Below are 27312 nucleotides of genomic sequence, written 5' to 3'. Positions count from 1 at the left end.
CAGGTGACCCAGAGGGGCAGGGCAGGGTCACCCAGTCCCAGCCCAGCCCCACCAACCCCACCTGGGCATCCCTGGCAGCGCTGGCCCAACGCTCCTGGAGCTCTGGCAGCCTCGGGGCCGTGCCCATTCCCTGGGGAGCCTGGGCAGTGCCAGCACCCTCTGGGGGAAGAACCTTTCCTGCTCTCCAGCCTGACCTGCCCTGCCCCAGCCCCAGCCGTTCTCTGGCTCCTGTCCCTGTCCCAGAGCAGAGATGGGAGCTGCCCCTCGGGAGGAGCTGCAGCCCCTAGGGAGCTCTGCCCTCAGCCTGCTCCAGCTGAACAATCCCAGTGCCCTCAGCTGCTCCTCACGGGCCAACCCAGACCCTTCCCCATCCCCGTGCCCCTCCTTTGGACACTCTCTCACAGCTTTAGATCTTTTTCTGATATTGAGACACCCAAAACTCCCCAGCACTGGGGGTGAGGCTGCCCCAGCCCAGAGCAGAGCAGAACAATCTCTCCCTCCCCCATCTGGTGATGCTGTGCCTGGTGTCCCCCACGTGCTCCTCATTTCCCAGAGACAATCCTTGGTAGCTTTGCTCTGCCTGGGTCCCTCAGTACTTCCTTTCACAGAATTCACAGAATCACTGGGTTGGAAGAGACCTTCAAGACCATCGAGTCCAACCCAGCCCCAACCCCTCACCTAAACCCTGGCACCCAGTGCCACATCCAGGCTTGTTTTAAACACACCCAGGGATGGTGACTGCACCACCTCCCCGGGCAGCCATTCCAGAACTTTATCACCCTTTCTGTAAAAAACTTTTTCCTAATATCCAACCTGAATTTCCCTTGGTGCAGCCTGAGACTGTGTCCTCTGGTTCTGTCAGTGCTGCCTGGAGAAAGAGCGCAACCCCACCTGAGCACAGCCACCTTTCTGGAGCTGTAGAGAGTGACAAGATCACCCTCTCCTGTGAGTGACCCTCTCTGTCCCTCCCTTCTCTGTGCAGATCCTGACGGGGGAAGACTGGAATGCTGTGATGTACCATGGGATAGAGTCGCAGGGCGGCGTCCACTCGGGAATGTTCTCCTCCATCTACTTCATCGTCCTCACCCTGTTTGGTAACTGTATCCTTCCACGGGCATCCTTGGTGGCACAGTCCTTCCCATGCTGCTAGAAACCCCCGGTTTTCCCTAAATTCTCACAGCCTCATCCTTTAAAAGCCAAATTGTTGCCACGGCTTTGCTCCTGACAGCACTGAAGGTTAGTTGTCCAACTTGGTGTTGCTTTTCTTACGGCAACATAAGAATTTTTCATTTAATTTAAAGAAATTTTGTTTTGATTGTTGTGTTTTGTCTTGAAAATGTTCAATTAAGGGTTAATGTAGATTAAGGGAGAAATAATTGAGGGCGGGTCAGAGCAGGACCTTGAATATCTTCACAAACAGTTTGTTTTTAGTCAGGGGAGGACTGAGATGGGTTTGGTGGAGGTGAGTAGATGATGGTGGAGATGAGGCTCCATTCTCTTGGTGCCTTTGTCTAGGGCACCTCAACCAGCTGTGCCGTCCCAAATGCTCAGAATTAGCTCATCTCCACATAATGCTTAAAATTTATTTCTGGGTCTTGGGTTTCAGGTTCTGGGAGTGGTCAGTGTTCCAAGCCTTGGCACATGAAGTGTGTGTTTTGTTCTTCTGAGAGATGGAAATCTCTTGAGGGTAACAAGAAACTGGGAGCTTTTATCCCCCCAGTGTCCCAGGGTGTCCCAGCCAGGGGGAGGGGTGGTGTGTCCCAGAGGTCCAGGGAGGCAGGGACAAAGTGACACCGGGATGGGATTTGGGAAGGGAGGCTGTATTTTATATTTTATACACAAACAAGCAAAGCAGCTCCCTGATGGAGCAGCTAGGTGTGAGGAGGAGAGCCAGGAGGGCAGAAGGGCTGTGCTGGCCCTGTCCCTGTGCCAGTGGTGGCCGATGCTCTGTGACAGTGCCACCACCAACCAGCCACAGCATCACTGGTGTGAGGACACAGCCCTGAGCTGCACCAGGGGAGGTTTAGGCTCGACCTTAGGGAGAAATTGTTCCCAGAAAGAGTGATTGGGCATTGGAAAGGGTTGCCCAGGGAGGTTTGGAGTCCCCATCCCTGGAGCGTTTAAGGAGAGATTGAGTGTGGCGCTGGGTGACAAGGCAGTGGTCAGGTCTAGGTCGGGCTTGATCTCAAAGGGCTTTTCCAGCCTAGTTAATTCTGTGATTGTGTGATTTTGTGATTGGTTCTGTGATTGTGTGATTGATTGTGTGATTCATTGTGTGATTGATTCTGTAACCCTGTGATTCTCTGATTCTGTAGCTGATTCTGTGATTCATTCTGTGATTCTGTGATTGTTCCTGTAATCATGTGATTCTGTGACTGATTCTGTGGCTGCAGCCACGAGCTGTGTGGAGCCAGAGGGAGCATCCCTAAAACAGGAAACCCAGGAACTGTGGTAGAGCTGAGGCAGCCCTGGCTGCTTTATTTGTTCTGCAAAGTGGGATGGGAACGCCCCAAAGTGGGATGGGAACGCCCCAAAGTGGGATGGGAATGCCCCAAGGTGGGATGGGAACGTCCCAAGGTGGGATGGGAACGTCCCAAGGTGGGATGGGAACGTCCCAAAGTGGGATGGGAACGTCCCAAAGTGGGATGAGAACTCCCCAAAGTGGGATTGGAACGCCCCCAGGTGGGATGAGAACGTCCCAAGGTGGGATGAGAATGTCTCAAGGTGGGATGAGAACATCCCAAAGTGGGATGGGAGTGTCCCAAGGTGGGATGAGAACTGCCAGTGCTGCTGCTCCACCCAGGAGCTCCCATAAGGATTTCTCAACCTTCTCACTGGTTACAGTCCCAGCATTCCCCTTTTCCTGGGAGTCTTGTTTGGGCTGGAGATGCAGGAGAAAGGGAGAGGTGAACTGGGGGAAGTACTGGGGCTAAAGACAGAGTTCCTGCAGAAATGGGCTGCTCCAGCTGCAGTGGAGGTGACAAACCGTGCCATCCATGACATTGGTGCCCGTGGGTGGCACAGCAGTGCTCCAGCCCTTTGGCTTGGCTGGAATTCTGTCCTTCAAGATGAGGAGCAGGAACGGGGAAGAGCAGAGCAGGCAGTGGGAGCTGTGCCTGTCACACAAGTGTCCCCATGGATTTATCCCGTTCCTGGAGCCGTGGCAGTGATGCTCAGACATCTCCTCACAGAGCCAGCACGGCCCCTTCCAGAAACACCAGGCTCTGCAAAACTGGGTCAGAGGAGAGCAGGGAGGGAGGGAGAGCTCTAAATCCTCCGGGCTTGGCGTTTGGAAATGAGATTAAGCTGTAATCAGGCTTGACAGCACAGCTGAGGGAGGGACTTTTCACCTCCAAGCTGCCGAGATCCAGCGTTTTTGAGGAATGGGGCATTCATTCCCTTCCTCACCTTTAATCCAGAGGGGACTTCTCCCTGCTCCTTTGGCTTTCATTGCCAGGAAAAGAGCAGGGGATGTTCAAGAGGAGGGTATCTGCTGCCCCTGCCATGGATTTTGGGTTTGAAGAGTGGAAACCTTACCCACCTTCTCCCTAAATCTCATCCTGGCAGGTGCAGATGTCTTGTTTTCCCTTCTGCTGTTGAGGTGATCCAGGGGGGTTTTTCCTGAGTTCCTCCAGACATCTCCAGAGCCTCTTCCATGCCCTTTGCCCACAGCCCTGTGCTCGTGGCTCCTTGAGCTCCTTGGGACATCACTGGGGCGTTTAGGAAAGAAGGAGGATGTGCCAGGTGGGATTCTTTGATCCTCCCTGAGTTCTGCAGGTTGGGATGAGTTTGCTGCAGGTGAGGTTGTGTGAGCACAGAGAGAGAGGGAAGAATTTGCTTTTTCAATGGATCATGGCAAGGAAAAGTTTGTTTTTCTAAGTGGGAAGTGTCTCATGTCATGTTTCCATTTTCAGAGAGTCTGTGTGGAACCAGAAATGGTTTAATGAAAGTTTTATGATTAAAGTAACAACAGGATTTGGCCCATTTTCCAGGAAATTACACCATGCCTGCATTCACTGTTATCCACTTAATTGATAAATGGAGGCATCTGTTGAGACAATAAAAAAAAGGAAAAAAGAACTCCAAGAAAAACTGCAGAGGAGCCTGAAAAGAAAAGCAGGAACTGTCTGGAGGATGCTGCCCTTCCCTGGCCCTCAAGTGCCAGGCAGGAGATGATTCCAGACTCCAGAGCCTGGAGTTTGGGAGAAATCTGGGGAAACCCCAGCCCTGCAGAGAGAACTGAGGGACCTTTTTTGGGGCAGAAACACCCAAGTCTGCCAGACTGTGTCTGCTTGGAAATGGCTCAGGCCAGGCTGATCTGATAAAAAGGAATTAATTCTGTTTCCAGGGGCTGCCTGTGTTACAGGAGCCACTTCCAGTGGGCAGGGAGGCAGTTGTACTGCTGAGACATTGATTCCCTGATAGGAGTCTTGGAAGTGTTTCCAGCCTGTTGGAAGCACCCCAGAGGAAAAACCCCAAACACTCAGCACAGCCCAGGGGTGCCCTCAACCTCCCACCCTCAGAGAAAATGGGGGAATTAATGTCCTTTGTGAAGGACAAATCTGGCTCTTTGTGGGAGGGGGGATGATTCCAGCACTGTGTTTTCCTGTTCTGTTTCACTGGGATGAGGTGTTCTCAGCCACTCCTGGCTGTCCTGCTGGGATGGAGGAAGGAGCAGGTGATGGGCATCACATTCCAAACCTCCCTCTGGCCTGAGGAATCATCTTCCAAGGGTAAAAAGTGCTGGTTCCTGGCTGGAGAAACCCCAGGGCTCTGTGTCCATGCCCTGCAGGGCTTGGCAGTTGGGGAGGATGGAGAAACATCCAAACGGATGAATCCAGCTCCTGCTGGAGCCAGATCTGATGGGCATCAGGCTCTGGGTGACGCCTTGTGAGGGCTGCCCTGGAACAGAGACTGCACAGAGCTAAAGAATAAAGCAGGGATTTATTCAAAGGCCTCCATGGATCCACCTTGGGCAGCACAAGAGCCCAGCCAGGGCTGCACCCAAGGTGAACCCAAATGGTCCCAAAATGCACGAGCGCTCTCGGGGGCTCTCACTGTGATCAGCTCTGCTCCATTTGCACATTGCAGTTCATTGTCCAGTTCCAGCTCCAGCCCATGCAGTCCCATCCTGCTTGTTTTTCTCTCTTCAGCCCACGTTGTTTGTGCTCCTGGGCCTGAGATTTGGATCATTTGTCCTTGGTGCCCAGCTGGAGAAGGAATTGTTTTGTCTCCCTGCTCTGTGCAGAGAGCTCACCATCCCCTCATGTGAAGCCCAGACCCACAGACTAAAGCAGCACAGAATGTGAAAATAGAAAAGTAAAACCTGAGGCATCATTTCCCCCCTTTAGAGGCTTGACAAGGCCTTGTTGGGTCTCTATTCTAAATATTTACTAATAATACGTATTTAATAACAGATAAATATCTAACAATAAACAACTATCAATAGAAACATCTAATAATAAACGTCTAATAACAGATAAATATCTAATAGTAAAAAAACATCTAATACTGGATAAATATCTAATAACAGGAAATATCTCACAGTAAATGTCTGGCTCTCCCTCAGTGGGAATTAGAGCTGGAAATGCCTGCTTCTGGAGTCTGGGCTAAATTGTTTGGTAAAACCCTGGAAAAGGGAAGCAGAGGGGCTTTGAGCTGCTGGTTTGGGCCAGCTTTGGTCCCTGCCTGCCTTGGGAAGTTTCCTGATGTGGGACAGGGCCCTGCAGCACCCGAGGCAGGCTGGAGCTGCAGGGACACTGGGATGGCTGTGTGGGACAGGGGGATCAGCCCTGCAGCCCTCCTGGCTCCTCTGCTCTCAGCAGCCCCCGGGTGCTCCTCCAGACAGCCCTCTGAGGGATGGAGAGCCACAGGCAGGGCTCTGGGGCCACGGGTTCCCAAAATCCCCCTGCAGGCTGGCAGCACCCTCGGAGCTCGCCCCTCGCCTGTCCTGCCCTCCCAGCAGGGGTTTCTGCCTTCCCCTCTCCCATCCTCACCCCAGTCCTGCCCTTGCCCTTCCACCCCACAGCTCAAGGCAGGGAACATGGACCTGACAGAAAATCCCAGGATGGTTTGGGTTGGAGGGGACCTCAAAGATCACCCCTGCCATGGCAGGGACACCTCCCACTGTCCCAGGCTGCTGCCAGCCCTGTCCAGCCTGGCCTTGGACACTGCCAGGGATCCAGGGGCAGCCACAGCTGCTCTGGGCACCCTGTGCCAGGGCCTGCCCACCCTTCCAGGGAACAATTCCTAATTCCCAATATCCCATCCATCCCTGCCCTCTGGCACTGGGAGCCATTCCCTGTGTCCTGTCCCTCCATGCCTTGTCCCCAGTCCCTCTCCATCTCTCCTGGAACCCCCTGCAAATACCTGGATTCGTTTCCTAAAACTCCTACAGGTCCTTTCAGCGGGTTTCTGGAGCATTCCCGGGCACATTCCTATCTGGAGGAGCAAACAGAGCTCTGCAATGAGTGACTCTGCTGTCCCCAGGTGATGTGCAAGAGCCAAATGCATTTTCTCCTTGGGAGAGTGGTTTTGCTGTGGTTTTGCTCTGCTTGCCCTCTTTCCCTGTGCAGAGGTAGCTGATTTATGGCTGCTCTGGGGCTGTTTTGCAGCCACAAAGCTGGAATAACAACAATAAACTCAGCAAAAGCTGAAATCACTGAGTGGAAAAATGAAAGTAAAATAGGAATAAATAATTCCAGGCTAGTGTTATGTCTCAGGGATGGGATGCAGAGCTCTGCTGAGAGGCCTGAGCTGCCATGGCCACTGCCCTGGCTTAGCTGGGCTCTGGGCTGGGCTTAGGGCTGTTTTATCAGCAGAGCTCATAAATGGGGCTGGCTGTGCTGCTCTGGGGGAGCTGAGCTCTGTGTGGGGCTCAGCATATCTGGGGTGGCCCCACTGCCACCCTGACTCCAGTGAGATAAGCCAGGATCCTTTCCTCCCAGCAGCAATGTCCTGAGATTTATTTCGCCATGCTCTCCATGACTTTATAAACTCTGTGGATATAAAAATGCAAATGTTGGCTTAAAATGACCCATTTCCTGCAGTTATCCTTTTAAACAAGAGGGGAAAATGAGGCTGAAATCTGCATTTCTGGGCTGGAGGAGTGGAAAACCAGGGGCTGTGGTGCCTCAGGGAGCAGCAGGAGGTCCCACCCTGCCCCTCTGATGGGGTGACATCCCTCTGGTCCTGTCCCCTCTCCAGACAGGTGCTGGGGACACAAATGTGTGTCCAGCCCTGCTGGGCTGCAGGGCCAGGTCCAGGCAGGGTGGGTGAGCTGGGAATGGTGGCAAAGCTTCCAGGGATCAAGCCATAAAACACCGAGGGGGAAAGGGGGGCAGCAGGAAGGGAATGGTTGCTGCCTGTGCTGTGTGAAGATCTTTTCCTTAGCTGCTCCCAAAGATACTCTCCTGAACGTCTTCTTGGCCATCGCTGTGGACAACCTGGCCAACGCCCAGGAGCTGACCAAGGTAGGTGGGACATTCTTGTGCCTTCCAGAGCACAGGTGACACCCTGAGGTGTCCCCTGGAGCCCTGGGGTGCCTTAAGCTGGAACAGAGGCCAGATGGAGTTAAGGGGAATAAAGAGATTTATTGAAGGACCTTCAAAGGCCACACCCTGGCAGTAGCGGAGCCACCGCCATGGCTCTGCCCCAATGGCTCCAAGATGGAACCAAAAGAGGGCTTGGCACAAGATCTCACATTTTTATCAGTTCTGCTCCATTTGCAGTTCATTGTCCAGTTCCAGCTTTAGTCCATGCAGTCCCATCCTGCTTGTTTTTCTCTCTCCAGCCCACGTTGTTTGTGCTCCTGGGCCTGAGATTTGGATCATTTGTCCTTGGTGCCCAGCTGGAGAAGGAATTGTTTTGTCTCCCTGCTCTGTGCAGAGAGCTCACCATCCCCTCATATGAAGCTCAGACCCACACACTAAAGCAACTCAGAATGTGAAAATAGAAAAGCTCAAACCTGAGGCATCTCCTGCTGCACCTCTGGTGACCAGCTTGCACTGCAGAGAGGTTTATTCCCCTGTAGGTTTCTTTATTTCAGGTTGCAGTGAATATTTTGTATTTGCTTTATCCCAAAGTGGGCATTGCTCATCTCACATTTTCTGTTTCCAAGAGCAGAGGAGAAGCAATTAACAGTTTTTTGGCTGATTGGAAGCTCAGACAGGAGCAAATTCAGGTGTTGTGGTGCTGCTTTTGCCCTTCTGGTGACCAGCTTGCACTGCAGAGAGGTTTATTCCCCTGCAGGTTTCTTTATTTCAGGTTGCAGGGAATACTTTGTGTTTCGTTAGGTCTCACACTTTGTGTCCCTTACCTCGCCAAGGTTGGTGATGGATTAAAGAATTAAAATTTTCCAATCAGCTCCAGGCAAAACAATTTGCAGAGGCTGTTGTGAGCACTCAGGGGAGATGCTGGGATATTCCTGCCTCTCCCCAGGTGTAGGAGAAATCAGAGGCAGAAAGCCAGGTCCTGGCAGGGGATGGGAGTGACCCTGATGTGACTTCTCTGGATGCAGAGAGCTGGACACAGATTTCTGTTGGAGAATGTTTACATTGGAGCATTCCCAGGGAGAACAGCTCAGCCCCAGGCCTGGGCAGGGAGGACTGTGTCTGTTGCCCTTGGCATTGGCGTTATTGCACTGTTTTGATTTCTTGGTGCACTCTGGTGGATTTATGAGGAGAATTAATGGGGTTTTTGCACGTTTTTAGCTTTTCTCACCCATCCCTGTGCTGCTGCCATCAGCACCAATCACAGTGACCTGCTGGGGGCAACGGCAGCAGTGTCCCCGTTGGGGTGGTTGTGGTTTAGAACTTTCATTTCTTTCCTCCTGCCAGTGGCAGAGCTCTGCCCGCGTGCTGAGGCAGCAGCAGGCAAAGGTGGTTTTTCATTTTAGGGAAAGGCGCAGCAATTCATGCCCCCGGATCCCTGGCAGCGTGCAAGGCCAGGCTGGATGGATCTGGAGCAGCCTGGGGTGCTGGAAGGTGTCCTGGATGGGCTTTGAGGTCCTCCCACCCCAAAGCACCCCAGGGAATTATTCAAAAGCCACGGAGATGTGGTGCTCAGGGTTAGTGCTGAGGTCTGGGGGTGGACCTGGCATGCTGGACTCGATCTTTTCCAACATTTATGGCTCTTTGGATCCCCACTGCAGCTCCACACTTCAGGGGCATGGAGATTTCCCCACATTTCCCACCCTCCTCCAGCTGCTGAAGACCAAACCACAGAAGGTTCCCAGTCAAAAACCACGTCCCTGCTGTAGCTGAGCTGCTCTTTGCCATCTCCCCTTTTCCTGCAGGACTGGCTCCAGCTCCCAGCTTTTCTGGAGCTGTTTCCTAACAAACCCTCCAAACAGCCTGGTGGCTCCTAGGTGAAAAATAATTTTTTATTATTATAAAGAATTTTAATTATAAATAATTCTTTATTATTATAAATAAATTTTTATTATAAATAATTTTATTATTATTCTAAATTAAATTGTATGAATTTTTATTATTTTAATTTTGTTCCAATTATGTGTTCTGCATCCCTGCTCCCTTAAAATGCTGCTCATGGCTGTATTTAATGGCTCTCTGTTGTTTTGGAGCTTTTAATTTTTAAATTTTTTTTAAATGGGAATTTTTTCCCTTTCAGCAGCTCAGCTGTTTCTGTGCTCACAGAAATCTCCAGCCTGGAGGCAAAAATCCTCCCAGATTTATGGACATCCCTTGCATGTGCTAAGAGGGGAGATGAGGCCTGGCACAATTCTTGGATAATGAAGCTCATCCTCCTTCTTTCTTGATCCTTTAAGTGCTTTCTTGTGAATATTTCAGCAGCTGACAGGGATGGTTAGAAACCAGACGTTGGGGATGTTTATAAAGTCTAATTAAATATTGATGGATTCAACAGCATTGCCAAATCATAAAGTTTCTCCAAAAACTCTCTTGGGGATTTTTTAAGTTTAATTTTATATATGACCTGCCCCCCTCCAAAATCACTGGGGCTTTCAAAAGAAGAGGAAAAAGCTAAAATTCAATTAGACACATACCTGGAGAATGAGGATTTCCTGCTGAGTAAATATGATCATGCAAGTCCCAAAAATGGCCCAGAGATACAAGGAAGTTACTCAGGAGTCAGTTGGTCCCAGGAGACTTTCCTGACATTTATTCTGTGGAATTGATTGAGATCAGTGCTGAATTTAATGTGGGAGAACCAGGAGCAATTGAAATTGCCTCTGTTTAGGGAAGACACAAAACTTTCCTGCCTCAGGACTGAAACATCTCAACTTTCCCCACTTCTGGGTGCTAATTTGGATTTCTTTGTGTGGCATTTTGGCCATTTCTGGGCTTTGTGACATGTAAGAGGAGCTCTCTGAGCTGGGACTATTTTTAACTGCAGCTTGAGCATCCCGTGGCTGTTACAGAACTCACCAGTGCTTAGGAATGACTCATTTTTGGGGTAGAAAAATAAAGAATCACCACCTTTGCTTTCAATCTATAAAAAAATCTGCTCCCAGCTCCCTCTCCTGCTCGTCCTCTTCTGGCCTGACTCAAACTCTGCCAACCCAATTTTTAGTCATTCCTGAGAACTCTCCTGAATCCCTTTGGGTTCCCTCACCTTTAGGTTTTTTTTCAATATATCAACAGGTTTTTCTTCCTGTTCACTTAGAGAGGAATCTACAATTGCCCCCAAAATTTGCTTTTCAAGTCTCTCTGCTGATCATCCAGAATGTCTCTGCTGACATCAACTCCTGCTTCATCCTCATTAAACTGCAGTGTAAACCCACTACAACTGAGGCTTTATTTTCCTAAATATCTTCAAGCAGGAAGTGTTTTCTCATCTCTGTCCCCTGCCAGTGATCCCCAAAAAAGCGGGATAAAAACATGTATGAGGGATGTGGGAATTTGATATTAATTTGTATAAAATTTCTGAGGAATGCCCAGAAATTCTGGACAGAAGGGAGTGGCCAAACCAAGAGCTGAATGTCCATAAATCCCCCTCCTTCTGCTCCCCTATGCAAAAGGCTTTAACTGGCTGAATGTATTAAAGAAAATTCAGTGTTAATGATGCTCATCATGATGGGTAGCACCAAATATGGGTTTTACCCCATGAGAAATTGATTTAAATAAAGATTTAGAGCTCCAGAATACAGAAAGGGACAAAAACCAGGGATGTCCTTATGGGCAAGAGCTTTATCCCTGAGATGAAAGTGACACTTTGAGCTGTTCATAGCTTCAGTGTGAACTGGAATTTTAAGTATCAGGTAAAAAATTAACAAATTCTTGGAGTCATCTGCAATATCTGCATGGAAGGAGCTACAGAGATATTACAAAGCAAACATCTGCTGAGGGCTGGGCTCGTTGTGAGTGAGGAACAGCTGCGTTTGCTGCTCCTTCAGGATGTAAATCCAGCAGAATTACAGAGGCACCCGGGAGAATGGAGCAGAAGCCACAAATTCAAAAGAGGTTTTAATACCTGCACCTGGTGCTTTAGGCGCAGAGAAAGAAAAATCAGCAGCCTTTGGTTTTTAAGGCTGCTGGAGATCCCTCAAAGGAAGAAATAATTTGAATTTACCTGGAGGATGAAAGGAAAGCCTGAAAGATTTTTTTTTTTATTGGGGTTTTATTCCTTTTAAAACCTGTGTCCTGAGGATAACATTTCTGCTGCATTGGGATGGGCACAGTTAATTTTCTTCCCAGGAGCTGCTGTGGGATTTGTGTTGGAACCACTTCAGGATGTTTTGTGCTTGCTGAGCAGTGACCCCACAGAGTCCAGGGGACAAAGTTGGGGGGCACAGGGGCTTGGGGACACACAGCTGGGACAGCTGAGCCCAGGGACATTCCAGACAGGGTGACAACATCTGTCTGTCCCAGTTCTGTTCCATGGAGGGAGCTCTGCTGTGCTGGGGATGGCAAAACCCAGAGTGGGAAATGTGGAATTCATTCCTTTCTCTGCTTGTCTCCATGGCTGCTTCTTTCCCAAATCCACTGAATTGATCCCAATCCATGGGTGCTTTGCTGTTTTCCCAGCCCAGCAGAGTGAAAGGACAGGTACCTGGGGCTGAGCTGGGGGCCAGGATTAAACCAAACACCCTAGATTTGCAACGAGCTCCCGAAGCTTTGATAAATTTACTGGAATTTGGCAGCTGAGAAATATTGACTTTGTATAATTGCTCAGCCGGTCTTTTATTTAGCCTTGGTTATAGACTTGCAAATATTTGCAAAGGAGAAAAAAAGGGAAAAAAATAAAAAAAAAAGGAGGAATTTATATGGTAACGATTTTTTAAATCAGTTTTCCATCTTTTTTTTTTCCTTCTGAACGAGAAAAGGAAAACAGTTTCCAAATTAGTTCAGTTGAAGCAAATAGAACCAAAGGCAGAGCGAGGAGCTGTTTATGCAGATGGAATTCAGGGTGGATAAATCTCTATAATTTCTTATTCCAAAGCTGGAGATCTGTCTGCTCTCATTGTTTTAATCATGACTCCTTCCAGCACCACCCTAGGAGAGCAGAGGCAAACCTGTGCCATTCCATAAAGTCTGACAGAAGAGCCTGTGGCTGCTCTCAGTGTGGTTTTCCCTGGATTTGTGAGATGCTGGTGTTGCTACCAGAGCTCTGTGCTTATCCTTCCATGATTTGACTTTATTTTGGCTAGAAAATTCCAGCAAAGTTGCCCTTGGTCACCACTGAAGGGGAACCAGGCTGTTTCCTTTGTTTTTGCTCTCACCTCAATGTTTAAGATGCTTACATTTTTAATTTTTGAAATTAATTGTTGTAAGTTTTTTTTTTTTTAATTAGGATCCATAATTTTGAGTTTTAGTGCTGCTTTTCATGTTGGGTGGGAAGAGAGAAATCCCCAGTACAATCTTCAGAGGTTAAAAGTCCTTGTGAGCCCGAACCCTGCTTTGCTCCACAAACTTCAGTTAATATGGTTCTTTTTTTTGTTTTCTGAGTCCTCAGGGATCTGAGGTGGGTGTGAACAACTGATGGGAGCAGGACCAGTCCCAAATCCATGTTTTTTATTATTGTTTCAGAAAAGTCCCCTTGGCAGGAGTTCAGGGAGGATTTAGGAGCCTGTCCAGGTGTTTCAGCAGGACGCTGGCTTTAGAGGATTGTTACACACACAGCTCTTGGATAATTGGGAAATTCCTCCTGGAATTGTCCTATTCCTGCTTCCCCAGAGTCTTCTTCCCCAGTGCTGTGTGCTGAGAGGAGACCCAGCAGAATCAAGAAAGTTTCTGAGTGTAAAAAACCCTCTTGACCAAACCTTGCCGTTCTCACCTCAGCTTGTGCCAAACCTGGGGCTCCTTGCAAGAAAATCTGCCCGAAATTAAAATTCCTGTGTCCTTGCAGCCCACCAGTGGCAGCCACCACGCCCCAGGGGAGCTCTGCTTGTTGCTATTTCATGATTTATTCCCTGATTTCTCCTGCTTTTGTGCCCCAGGACGAGGAGGAGATGGAGGAAGCCACCAACCAGAAGCTGGCCCTGCAGAAGGCCAAGGAGGTGGCCGAAGTGAGCCCCATGTCGGCGGCCAACATCTCCATAGCAGCGTAAGCACCTTTGGTTCCTTGGGAGAACGTTCCCCCTTTGCAGTGTCTGTCTGTCTGTCTGTCCAGCTGGAGCATCCTGTGGTGCTGTCTGGGAGCCCTCCTGCTCCATCTCTGGCCAAATACTTCAGTGCTGAGCACTTAATTAGGAGTTTAATGAAGGATTCCTTTCAGTTTGGTGCTCTTTGTAAGGCCTCATCTTTAACTGTGTTTTAGGAGGACTTTTTTTTTTTTAAGCTGTCCCAGGATAGATTTCACCAGGTGAAATGTTAATGTCCCACTTTGGATTTTTAATGAGGAGATGAGTTTAATGATTTTTAATGAGTTATTTCTGTGTGTGCACAGAAATAACTATTTTTAAATAATCTTGAGAATTCAAGTGCAAAGGCATCCTCTTAAATAGTTGAAAAATGTGCTTGAATTCCCTTTCCTTGCTGTTTGAAAGAGCTGGGTGGAATAAAATGATCTGGTTTGGAGGAAGGAACAGCCATCTGGGATTCTCGGATGCCTGGATGAGGACAAGCACAGGCTCTGTGATACCAAAACCCTTGGAAAGCTTTGCCTTGGGCCCAACTTCTCCTGCATCCTAGAGGTGCAAAAATGAGGTGTAGATGGAAATATTTGTCCAAGTTCCTGTGTTTGAGACATCCCTGGAAATATCCAAGTGTTGGATGGACTTGGAGCAACCAGGGATGGTGGAGGGTGTCCCTGCAGAGGTTGGAATGGGATTTAAGGTCTTGCAACCCAAACCATTCCATGATTCTGTTCTGGGATTCCTCACAAGGAATTGCTGAAAAGGTTCCTTGAACTCTTCTGGAATTTCAGCATCAACACCAAAAAGTTTGGTTCTGCATTTTACTGGGAGCTGCTGATGTTTTCCAGACCCCTTTTACAGAGGAGACCTCCAAGGGCTGGAGAAGCTCGAGCACAAAAAAAAAAAAAGAAATTTCCTGCTCAATTTATTGGAAAAAAACTGAACTGCAGCCGGATTCCTTCAGTGGAAATCTCTTTTTACTGGGAGTTTAATCCACTTTAGCAAAGACAAAAGGCCAAGTGGAGCCCGTTTGTTATATGTGAAGGAAAAGAATACTATTAATTTGCCTATTTTATTCTTCTTACCATTTTATTTTGTCATTACTGCTGTAATCAGTTCCTATTTATGCTCTGGCTGTTTGATAGTTTTAAATACCATTTTTTCCTTACAATTATTTTCTGGCCAGCCTTGAAAAGAAGTCAAATGAGGATAATTGCTCCTGCTCTTTGATGAATTTCTTGGTTCTGGTATTTGAAAATGCAAGATGATGATGGTGCTTATTTGCTTCTGTTTGAATCAAAGCATTTTGCATGGGAAGATTTCTTAGAAATCAGCAGGAAAAAAACAACTCACTTCCATGGGGCTAAGGTTCAAATTGCTTAAAATCACCTTTTCCCATCATTTTTTGCCAGGTTTTCAAAAGCACAAGGAGACTTTTGTGACAACAATTTGAAGTGAGGACAAATTTGTGGATTTTTACCAATTTTGCCTCCAATTGAGTCTGCCCTGCCCCAACTGCGTGAAAATTCACATGAGCAGAGTGGAAAGGGTGGTTTCCACATCTCCTGACCTGTGACACCCTGTGACATCTCCTTGGCCCTGCTGCAGGACCACGCTGAGCCTCCCACGGCCGCTCACAAAGCTTTGCTTTGGGGGAAGAAAGCAGCTTTTAGGTCCTGAGTTTGATGCCCAAAGGGATGAGGCCCTGGAGGAACAGGCAAGGGAGGAGTTAGATTTTGGGAGATGGGAAGAAGGGCTGGATGGATTGGTGGCTCGTGACCTGTGAAGTTTAATGAATCCATCTCAAAGCAATTTTTTTATACATAAATCCCAGAATATTCTGAGTTGGGAGAGACCCACAAGGATCAAATCCAGCTCTCAAGTGAAGAACCCATACAGGGATGGAATGTCCATCCTCAGGGAGCTCCAGAGGGGCTTGGTAGCCCCTAAATCTTGGACAGGGGTGGCTTGCAGCCACTAACCCTTAGATACCCCTCTCCAGTACAGTAAGGCTGATTTGGGGACCTTTTGGCACCCAAATCCACTCCAACACTTCATTTCTCCTGCTCTTATTCCCCACAGTGCTCTGAGGGTGGAGCAGATGTCATGACCATGGCAAGTCCTGGCAGATCAGATCCAGAGCTGGACATGCCAAAAGTGTTGGGTATTCTTAAAAATGGGGTTTTTGGTAAATGGAAATATCACCAGAACCCAAAACTCGGGTACAAAGAACTGAGAATCCAATCCCTGTAGGATTCAGTGAGCAAGGCCTGGGAAAACTGGGATTGAGCTCCTGCAAAGGTAGCTCTACCCAATCAATTTCTATTTGTACTTCCCCCTAAGGAATATTTTTTTAATTTTATAGTTTAATATAATTTTCCCAACATGTGAAAATGGATTTCTAGAACAGCAGGCATTGATGGCACGGATGGATGTTCTGAAAACATTGATATTTTCCCTGCCTGCATCAGTCCAAACAGGTGGTGGCAGAGAACACCGTGACTTGGATTTTCTTAATCACGATGTTCATGTTCCCAGTGTTCCCACAGTGGTGACAAAGCTGTCCCTGGGCTGAGCCTGGTGAGAATTCATGTTGGTTGTGCTGTCTCAGGGCTGAGATGCCGTTTTCCTCCCTGCCCTTGCCAGTCCTGCTCCAAGCACTGACTGCAGCTCCCCCTAAAGCTCCTTCCAGCCCTTCCCATGGTGCTGGATCCTCCACCTCTGGCATTTTTCCCATGCCAAAAAAGGGTGAGCTGTGCCTGAAGAGGAATTTTTTGCACTCTGTGTCTTATGAGGTTTGGGGTTTTTTTTGATTCCGTGAGGTAACGGATTACAGTTGCAGCCAGATCCAAGGGAATCTTTTAATCACCTGCCCCAGCTTCCCCTCCTAACCAAGCTCCATCAAATTTGCACATCCAGTGCCTTGGAAGTGTTCCCTCTCGGGGTCTCAATGCTGGGCTGACACCAAGATTGTAAAAGTCCTAGTTTCCCAGCCCGTGCAGCCAAAGAAGGAGTCTGAAAATGAGTAGGATCGAGTTCTCAAGTTTGTTTATTTTTCCTTGTCTGTAACATTCTTTCTCTGCCCTGCTGAGCTCTGTCTAGCAGGTCGGCCATGGCATTCTGTCTGCCCTCTGAGGCGGTGTTTACCTTTTATACCAAAAACTCCGTGTGCCACGTTTACAATAACGTGCCAATATCTATCATCTATGTTGGACAGTGTGTCTCTGCCTTAAACCAACAGAAAAGTGTCACCATCACAGCAAGTCATGGAGGGCGAGAAGAAGGCTAGGACATACCCAAATCCCTCCATCTTGTACCTCTGAACCACCTTCTAAAAACCCCAAAATTCTACTTTTTCACCCTGTGTTAATTCAACTACCACACTACTCAAACCCTTGTGGCTTGTAATTCCTCATACAAAGCTGGCAGCTTTTTCCACGGGCTAAAATTGAAGCCACAGGTGTTTTTGACTAGGTGCCAAGGTCTCCGAGCCCCCTGCCAGGGTCTCGAGACAGCCAAGGCAGCCAGAGGGATGTGCTGGACTCCGACATCCCCCCTCCTCAGCTCTGAGCTCCATTTATTGTGCTGGTTACTGAACATCATTCCCTAAGCAGAAAGAACTGGTTGTTATCCAGTGTTATCCAGGCTCTGAAGAGGCACCTTCACCTCTCCACCTGGAATTGGATGCTGTGGGAGCTGGGAATTGGTTTGTGATTGATGGGGATCTCCTTTAATAACAGGCTCATCATTGCAGTGCTGGGAGGGATCGTTCATCATTGGCCTCACAACATCCTGCATTGCTTTGGAGCTCCCAGAAATTTCCTCCCTCACCAAAGGCATTCATCTGAACACATTTGTCTGACCATGGTTGATTTTTCACCTGCTGAGCTCTGTCCTGCAGGATTTATTTTGTGGATTTTCATTTCTCTGGATGAAAAGCGAGGCTGGTTTGGAGCTCCTGCTTCATCCAGCCCCCAGCATTTCTCTGCTCCACCAAAGGGACCTGAGCAGATTTGTGTGAGCACAGTTCCTTTTTCACCTGGTGAACTCTAGCCTGAAGGATTTATTTAGGATGGAAAGCGAGGGTGGTGTGTAGGTTCTGTCACTGTTTGCAATGTTTGGCTGAAAACAAAAGATGTGTTTGATTTGAGCCCGTTGTTTCACTCTTATTTTTTTGTGATTTTTTTTTTTTTGTTTGTTTGTTTTCCGTTTAGCATTTTCCTTGCTTTGTTGTTTCTGGAGGTGAGTTCTGGGTTTGTTCAGCCCCTCTGTGTCGTTTGCCCTGCTCAACCTCTGCATCTGAGGGACTTCACAGAGCCAGGGGTCCTTAGGGCAAACCATTGGTGCAGCTTCCTTGGCAGCCAGACCGGAGGACGGGGGACAAGGGGACAATTCCAAGGCACTGGATGTCCAAAGCACTTTTTGGTGCCACTGCCAGTGGAAGGAAGAGCCCTCAGGCTCATCCCTGTGGGTCACGCAAAGACCCCAAAGCAAAGTTGGGTTTTTTTCCTGGTTTTGCCTGGCCTGATGCCTGAATTCCCCGTGTTTGGGTTCCTCCTCTTCCTTCCCCATCCCAGCCAGAGCTGCACCAATGGCCTGTACAAAAGGGGCTGCCACGAGCACACCCTGCCCCAGGCAGGGCATGACCTGGGGCTCACCTGGCACCCACAGCATTCCCCAGTACCCTCTCCTCACCTTTTCTTGGGGAAAGCCTTGAAATAGCAATTTTTCAGCACCCCTAAATTTGTTGGAGCCTGCCAGGTAGTCAGCCACACTTGGAGGAACTTTTTGCACTCTGTGATTTACGAGGTTTGGGGTTTTATTAATTCCATGAGGTAATGGATTAGAGTTGTAGCCAGATCCAAGGGAATCATTTAATCACAGGTGTGAGGTGTGAGTTTTGGGTGGGAGGAGAACTTGGGTGGTGGATGAAACATGGTGGGCAGTGCCAGAGACAGTTCCTGGGCGTGGGCACCAGACCTAAGCACAGTTTGTCACATTGCCCACTGCTGTTCCAGAGTTATCTGTGCTTCCCAGGACAACTTTCCAGCCTCCAAGGACCTCCCTCTGTCTCCAGGACTGGTTTCTGCTGGTCCCACTGGGGTTGTTCACAGAACTGGTGCTGTAATTGCAGTCCCACAGGGGACAGTGCCTGTCAGTGTGAGCAAGGCAGAAAAGCCACCAGAGGTGGCACCTCAGTCACTTCATCCTGACCCCTCTGGCCCTTTTGTACAGGCCTGGGGATGCAGGGAGGGGGGAACTGCTCTGTTTCTCCAGGTTTTCCATCTCGGAGGTTCCACGTTTTCCTTCTGTCTTGGGAGTACACTGGCTGATTTCCACATCTCTGTTGGGCTGTGGGGACCCAACAGGACCCAGCAAGAAGTTGCCTGAACACCCAGCCCGTGTCCTGTGCTGTGCTGGGGTTGTAGATTAGAAGAGGTGTTATTTTTCTCTTGCTGGTTGTGATTTCTTCCCTCTCCTCCTCCCCTGGAGTGTGTCAGTGTGTGAGGTTCTGATTCCTCCTGTGAGCTTTTCTCTCTGTCCTCACCGTTGGTGTCACCCAAAGCCACTCTCTGGGCTCTGTCCCTCCTTCCTGGTAAGTAGCATCTGGTGAAAATCAACTCCTGCTGTCATTTTGCCCTGGAAAAGGAGGCTGGGCTGGCCCTGTGGTTTCACACACGGCGGTTCCAGGCAAATTAATGGTTTAAAAAAGGCAGATCCAGCCACGGGAGCAGAGCAGTGAACCTGGAGCGCTGCAGGACTTGCGTCACATTCCCTGCACAGGTGACAAGGACAGAGCGTGGCTTTCATCCTGCCCAGCACCAAACGAGGCAGGAAGACACACAGAGGTTCATCCCAGCCTTCCACTGAGGGATGTTCATCTGCTTTCAACAATTTTCAACAATTAAACCCAAAATCTCCACACGTTTTGCACGGTGCTGACTCCCAGGTGAATCAGGGCAGCCCCGTGCATTCTCTTCCATCCCAAGTTTTCCCAAACGAATTTCTTGGTTATGCCCTGCAGTCAGGGGCTTGTTCTCTGCAGGATTTTACTGCCAAAGAGTAAAAAGGTCCCCAGCTTGAACAACCTGGAAATAATAATTTCCTTGGCCAGCATGCAGGACATGCCACCCCCACTCTGCCTCTGCTCCTGTTTCATTTGGCACCAGACAAACACAGAAATCCTGGGGTTTAGGTAAAATACTTCACCTGGCTGCTCAGCAGATTATTTGCTTCAAGCACAACTTTTATGATGCCTTCCATAATTTTTCTTATATTCACTCCAGGTTTCTGAACCTCTGGATTTTGTGTTATATGCAGTAGCTGAGCCAACATGTCTGTTTAGAACAATCCATTAATTTTAATAAATGTATATTTAAAACTCTACTTCTATGATACCCAAAGAACATTAAATTTTAACTGGGCCTTCTGGTTGGCTAGAATTGATTGTTAGCAGATTTAAACGCTTGTGAAAGGAGGAGGAAAAATACTGCAACTGAAAAGGCAAATCAGGAGGTGAAGGGATTTTATTTTCAGTCTCGGGGAGAGTTTTTGGAACACTGTAGATTGATAAAAATGGTCATTTAGGGCTATGGAAAAATTAATGCCTCAAGCCAGGATCAATCAGGCTATTAAGAGTCCTGGTTTTCTGTGGATTCCCTGCTTTTTCTGTGTGATTCAGTGATTCCATATTTAGAACCCCCCACGTAAATGGTGTGGAGGAGATGGAGGAGAATCTACAAAATTCCTTGAGCTGCAGGAAGCTCCTTTCAGCCCTGGGCCCTGCTCCACTGAAGCTGCAGCAGAGCTGATGTTTTTAGGCCCAGTGACCCAATATTGGGCAGTCTGAGCCATTTCCATCCCAAGGAGAGAGGTAGGTGCCTCCAAAGAGCCAGTCTGAGGCAGGGACTGAGGAGAAGTTGCCTGGCACCAGCTGCTGGAGCTCAGGTGGATTTTGGAGCCCAAGGTCCTCTCTCCAGCCCGTGCTAAAGCTTCCTCCTGGTGCCAAGAGCAGGAATTAGCATCCTGCTCCACTTGGAAATGAGGATTTGCAGCACAATCCCCCCGTGGCTGCAGCCAGACCTCCCCAGGGTCGCAGAGGTGGCTCCTGCAGGACTTTGGCAGTGTGAGTACCAGGGAGCCACAGAACCCTGTGGTCATTGTGTGCCCCTTGGTCACCTTTTCCTTTTGGCTCCCTTTTGGTTCCATTTTGGACTCTTTGGTTGTGTCCCCGTTCTCCAGAGGGTGGTGTGTCCATGGCTTCTGCAGTCCTGGAGCTTGCCCGGTCTCCTCCCCGTCTGCATCCGACAGGACATGGCCTGTACGAGTCTCCTCCCGATGTCTTTTACTCTGCTCCTTTGGTTTGGTTTGATTTTTTTTTTTTTTTGTTTTGGTTTTGTTCTGTTTTTTTGGCTTTTTCTTTTCTCACTTTTTGTTTTCTTTGTTTGTTTTGTTTTTTTGCATGTGCAGTTTTGTAAAGCAAACTCGAGGTACTGTATCTCGCAGCTCGTCAGTCTCCAGCGTAAATTCACCGTGAGTTGCTCTCTGTTACGATATTCACTAAGTGGATTTCTCATCTAGAGCTCTATCAACCTTCCCCTTCTCCTGGTGCCTTCACTCGCCTTGTGTTCTTTGTCCCCAAAAAATCATTCCCATCATTGTGGAAAGCCTCCAGACCAACATCCAGGGAAAGGACTGGAAGGTGTCATTGTCATTTGATGCTTGTGATTTGTGAGCAACTCTTGTGTTCCATACATTGACTGTGACTCTTCCCCCTCTTCCTTCCTCCATTTTTCTCCCGTAATTCCTTTCCATCATTTCTCCTGAACTCTTCTCCTCTTCTCCTGTCTCCCCTCATTTGATGGTTTGTCTTGTTCTCACTTGTATTTCTTTCTGTTCTGTGTGTTTATTCTGTGCTGGGCTGTTGGCTTTGATGCTCCACCAGTGTTTGCACTCTGGGTTCCGTGGGAGAACCAGGAGAGCTCTCTTGGAGGGAAAACTGAAGGAGGACTTCAAAAGAATTCTGGAAACAGGGTCCAAGTGAGACTAAATTGGAAAAGTCTTGGAAAGCTGGTTATGTCTTTGCTCTCTGACCTTCTCGAGCTGGAGCTTAAAGCGACAGATTTTGTCCTAACGAAGCTCTTGGCAACTCCTCTGGAGCTGGAGTTGGGCAAACACAGTGGAAAACTCACTCATGTGCTTCCTCCCAATCCAATCCTGCTGGCTGTGCTGTGGGTCAGGGTGTGCTTTGACACCAACAGGTTGGTAAAAACATCATTACTGCTGCTGACTAACCCCAAAACCTCCTCATCAGCTCCTGTCCCACCCCTACAAGTGTCCTTTGGGTTATCCTTTAACTGTGTGACCTTGTCTTTCTTCTTTAAATGCTTTTGGAGACTCAAGTAAGTGCAATTCCAGCCTGGGGGTTTGTCCTCGCCCCACAGCAGGCACCAAGGTACTGTGAAGCCAAGCAGGTTTTCCAGCAGCTTTTCCAGCAGCTTTTCCTCCCTGATATTTCCCTGGCTGTTTGGGGGCTCCTTGTGCACTGGTGGATCTTGGACAAGTTGGGATTTAAAATATGTTGATGCTTTATGTGAGTTTAACTTCTGTGATCAAGACTGAGCTCTTATGACTGCCCAAAGTAGGTATGATCTGTCTGTGCCCAGGTCTGATGGCTCATGGGGAAAATTAGGGGAATAAATTAGATTTAGTCATCTTTTGGATCATTTCTTCCAGTGTATTTCCTGGCTGCTGGGAGTTTTGACAGGCAGGAAGGTGCAGAGAGGGCTCAGCTGCACTTTGGGTGCCTCCCACCCTGGCAGAAGGGCCAGGATGGAGAAAGGGAGGTGCTGGGAGCTGCCTTCAACCCAAAATTCCAATTTCTCCCAGCAGAAGTTACCCCAAACTGCTCAGAGTCAATGTTTTCCCAACTAGCCTTTAAAAAAAAAATACAGATTTTTGTCCCCTTTTCCAAATTTCCAGAGGCAGTGTTGCCTTTTATAAAAGGATGAAATCAAAGTGCAGGTAGCAAATTCCTTTTGGAAGGAGGATTTGGCCATATTTTGTGGCATTTTTCATCGGGGTTTGTTGTTAACTCCCCACCAGAATAGAGACCCTGGAATTTAACTGTTGTGACCCAGGTTGACTTTCTATGACTGCCCAAAGTAGGTGTGACCTGTCTGTGCCCAGGTCTGATGGCTCATGGGATTGGGACAGTGAAAATTAAGGGACTAAATTAGATTTAGTCATCTTTTGGATCATTTCTTCCAATGTATTTCCTGGCTGCTGGGAGTTTTGACAGGCAGAAAGGTGCAGAGATGGATAAGCTGAATGTGCTTCTTTTTCTCAGTGAGTGTTAAGAAGCATTTCCCCAAAAAACTCCAGAGAGATAAAACACTGGGCTTTGTGCACACACACCCCAAAGTGAAATATCCCATCATGTTTTCCAAGTGGAAAATGAAAATGTGGAGTTTATGAACCCTGAGTTCATGAACAGAAAATACGATTTGAGTAGAAAGGTTTTGTTGTATTTTAACAACAAATTCCCTTTTATCTGAAACACAGAATTTCACCGCCAGTGTGTAATGTGTGGTTATTTTTAACACTGAATTATTATCTTTCCATGGGCTGCTTTCATTCATTATTTACTGCAGCAAAATTTTAAGGATTTCCATGAAATGCAGCAGTGATTTCAAAGGTTACGGGAAGAAAATCTTGAATCATTTAAGGAGCACCCTAAGATTAGAATCTGACTAAAAATACACTTCCCTTTCTTGAACAAACCACACAGTGCTTGCAGTTTTTATTTATACCAATATTAGTCATTGATTCATTGATACGAATTTTATTTGATTCTCCAGGAATTAAGGGTTTTTTCCCAGCCACAGGCAGGAGTTTTTGTTGGTGTCTTAACCCAAGGAAAACCAGTGGAGCTGGTACCAGCAGTGGTATCTACAACATTTCCAGCCTAGGATGGAGCAGAGCCTTCAAAGAGTTCCAAATATTCCTGAAAGTAGGGATGGGGAGTAAAGCAATGAATTACCAGCAGTGTTTGTAGGATGTTGGCAAGTCAGGAGTGATTTACAGGGCAATTTCCTTAATGGCTTCAGGATCATTTAAGCAGCCAGCAATGAGCAGGGTTCAGATAAGCAGTCGGCTTTATGGTTTTTTGTGGATTTTTATGGTTTTTTGTGGATTTTTTTTTTTTTGGTGAAGTAAATATTTGTTATCACAAATCCTCTTTTTGATCAGTTTAGACAAGTCCTGCCCTGCTCATTCTGTAGCTGGGCTGTGCCTGCCCCGATTTGAGCAGAATTCACTGCCCCAAAGAAGGGGGGAGGCAGAGGAATTAATTTTTGCCCTGTTGATGTTTTTCCATCTCCTCTAAACCCCTCCTGTTGCTGCATCTCCTCCCGGGCAGGCAGCTGGGCTGAAACCCTGCTTTGTTTTAAGGGGTGCCATAAATCAGCTCCCAGGCTGTCCCCGTGCCCAGGGAGCACCAGGAGAGGAGGAGCTGCCACATATCCCGAGCTCGGTGGCTGTGGGGACTCAGAGAGAACCAGGGCTGGATAAATCCAGCTGGACAAGCAGCTGCCACTGCCTGCTGCTGCTCTGGCTCTGGAATTCCCAGCACTGTCCCCACAGGGCCCATGTGCTCAGGTGCTTTGCCCCCATTCCCCCAGCAGCCCCTGTGCCCTGGCTCTGGCTCCTGAGTGGTGTTTTTGGGATGACAGGATTTGGGATTATGGGATTTGGGATGCTTCTTACTGCCCTGGAGACAGAATTGCTGCATTTTCCTGATTGGGTTTTTACTGCACTTCATAAATATCCTGATTTGCCATTTTAAACATTTTTTGGGAGTGTTTTTCCTGTGGAAAGAGGAATGGCTGTGCAGGCATTGCCTCTGTAGCTCCTGCTCTGGAGTTGTTGGTGCCCAGAACCAGCGGGTGGCTTTGTGCTGGAGGTTTTGGCACTTGCCTTCGTGACTTATGTCAACATTAAGGATGTAGCTCATTTCCAGGTGCTGGGAAACTCCAGCTCGGAATGTCAGTGGCTGTTTTACCCAGGGATCTGAGCTGGGTTGATGTGTGCACTGCCTGGCTCCTGTAGGTTCTCAGGGGTGCAGTTCCCTGGCAGCATCTCTCACTCAGCCCTGAGTGATGGGCAGTGGGAACAGCTCAGAGATAATTTAAAAGCTGATTTATGTTCTTGGTGGAACTGAAACAAAACTGCAAAACCCCTCCTGCAGTGGCACAGCTCGTGTCAGAGCTGGGCTAAGGATCAGCCCTGAATCCCAACCTTCCTCCTCCCCACATCCAGCCTGACTGAGGGGATTTTCTTTCCTTCTTGGCTGGTGTCCTGGTTTGAAAAGCCAGGTGTCTGCTGAGGAAGGCAGGAGCCTCCCCTGAAATGGAAAAAATAAACCCCCTCCCTCTGAATTGTTATGATTTTGAAATTAAGGGGCTCTCAGGCAAAGATATGGGGGTAGGAATAACAGTTCTTTATTAGGAAAATTAAAATAAAAATGCAATAGTACAAAACAAAAACAAACAAAAAAAACCCAAAACAAACAAACAAAAAATCCCCACTGCCAGAGTCAGAGCAGGCCCTGGCAGCCTGTGGGTCAGGGTGGTGGCAGCAGTCCCATCCCATGGTGGCTCAGCCCTCCTGCAGTGCCAGCTGTGCTTCTGCTGGAGCAGGGATCCTGCACAAGGGTGGAGTTTTCCTCTGAAGCTCCAGGGCTGGTGTGGATGGGCCTGGGCTTCCTCTGGGAATGCAGTGGGGAAGAAAGCTGCTCCTCTGGGAATGCAGTGGGGAAGAAAGCTGCTCCTCTGGGAATGCAGTGGGCAAAGGCTGCTGTGGTATTCCAAGGTCAGATTGTATCCAGGTAGGAATGCTTGGCTCCTCCCCTGGGCAGAGCCTCTCCCCATGGATGATGGAATTTTCTCAGCCATGCAGGGACACTCAGTGGCCATGAACAGAAGAGATCTCCTGGAGGGAGGATTGGCTGTGGGAGAGATAAAGAAAAGTGCCCAATGCACAGAGAATACCTGCCCCAGCTCTGACAGTTTACACACCCCCAGCCACATCTTGCACTTCCAGCCTCAGGCAGCTGGGATGGGCTCAGCACAGGCAGCGAGCACAGGCTGTGTCCGTGGGAGCTGCCTGATGCTTTTCTCAGAGTTTTGCTTTGGGGAGTCACTGCAGGGACACTGAGGCTTCGTGTCCCAGCCCTGCTGGTTCCTGTCCCATGGCAACGGAGCACAGGATGGAGCAGGGGTGGTTGTGCTCCTCCCTCTGCTTTTGGGTTTTAGATAAACTGGAAGTTTCAGCACAAAGACGCTTTTCTAATTAATCATTAAGGCTGATTATCAGCTCAGTGCTGCCCAAAGCACAGGACAGAGGCTGGTCCCCACCCCAGCACTTTCACTATGGAATGAGGAATATTCCCTAAGAACAGAGATGTTTGTGGCAGCATTCAGGGAGCTCCAGCAGGCACAGAAAATCCCTGAGCTTTCCCTGAGCCTGGCTTTGAAGAGATTTGTCGCCCAGGAGCATGGCAGAGCAAGGCACCCACCCATCCCAGAGAATGTGCTGGACACCCCGGGATGCCCATCCCAGGCAGCTCCAGTGCTGCTGCCTGTGAGAGCTGTGCAGAGCTTTCCTGTGGCTTCCCATGGGAAATCCTTGGACAGGGCAGCAGGGCTGGCCAGTCGAAGGCTCTGCACATTCCTCATTCCTTCTCAGACCAAGGAAAGCTGCTGATGAGTGAGAATATTTAAATTTTTCATCATTTTGAACTAAAGAAAGCGCAGAGTGCCCACTGTGATGGGGCTGTTCATCCTTGTGCCAGCTTGGAGGGGGCTCTTCCTCAGGAGGAGCTTGTCCTCCCTTGAATGTGAGATTTGGGGTGAGCAGTGCTCTAAGCCATGTCTCCAGGACCTTCTGGTATGATTTACATTTAGAACTGTCATTTTTATCACTTGTTCTCCTGCCGTGGTGCAAATGGGGGGACTTGGCTGCTGGAAAATGAGTCCAGAACTTGGCAACAGGGCGTAGATATTTAATTTTGGTGATCAGCACTGATTTTGGGACTAAATAAGGTTTCTTCACATCTGCCTGGGTGCTCTCATGAGGGCTTTTAGTGAATTTTTTCCTCTTCAGCAGCACCAGGCAGCAGCAACCTTGGTAAAGAAGCAATTCCGCAGCAGAGCCCAGTGACACAAAACCCTTCTGACAGCTCCGACTGTGCTACATGAGCGTGGCTGGACGTCACCTCCCCGGGCTCTGTGCATGGTGACAGAGCCAGACAGTCCCAACCAGCACCAGAACACGCAAAAGCTGCTTTTTTTCCATTGCCAGGGGAGCCCAGAAAATGCATAAGGAAGTTGTGTTTGCCTCCCATGTGGGCTCTGCTCCCTCCAGCTGCACAGATCCGGCTGAGGTGTGGGGAATGGAGATGTCAGAGCAGGCTGGGAGGAGGAAAATGCCTTTCCTGGTTTTGCTAGAAAAAGTATCATTAAGGAAAAATGTGTGCTGAGCCTGCATGAGGTTAAATCCAGAACTTGCCCTGGCAGCCAGTGAAAAGCAGAGTTTGGCTTGAGGTTTTTAGGAGAAAAAGAAAAAGTTGTCCCTTCACAACCTTCAAACCCTGGTTGGGTTTGTGGTTACTTTGAATGTGGTGGTGAGAACCCAAATGCTGTGCTGAAAAATCAAAGCATTCAGGCCATGTCAGAGGAGGTGTCCTGGGACAGGAG

General features: G+C 48.5%; 1 protein-coding gene across 21 annotated transcripts in view; it reads left to right on the top strand.

Annotated features, from left to right (window-relative positions):
* The window catches only part of CACNA1B (calcium voltage-gated channel subunit alpha1 B), a 300242-nt gene that overhangs the window by 193929 nt on the left and 79001 nt on the right, over positions 1-27312 (top strand). For 16 of the 21 annotated variants that reach the window (XM_068211529.1, XM_068211532.1, XM_068211526.1 and 13 more), the window contains 4 exons: positions 983-1100; positions 7405-7472; positions 13418-13524; positions 21026-21088. In XM_068211529.1, coding sequence (XP_068067630.1) covers positions 983-1100; positions 7405-7472; positions 13418-13524; positions 21026-21088 — 356 coding nt within the window. The remainder of the gene's footprint in view (positions 1-982; positions 1101-7404; positions 7473-13417; positions 13525-21025; positions 21089-27312) is intronic. The other 5 variants (XM_068211531.1, XM_068211530.1, XM_068211528.1 and 2 more) reach the window with 1 other exon arrangement.

The sequence above is a fragment of the Anomalospiza imberbis genome, chromosome 21 (assembly GCF_031753505.1).
Source record: "Anomalospiza imberbis isolate Cuckoo-Finch-1a 21T00152 chromosome 21, ASM3175350v1, whole genome shotgun sequence".
Lineage (NCBI taxonomy): Eukaryota > Metazoa > Chordata > Aves > Passeriformes > Viduidae > Anomalospiza > Anomalospiza imberbis.
This window is presented reverse-complemented; position numbering and strand designations above follow the sequence as displayed.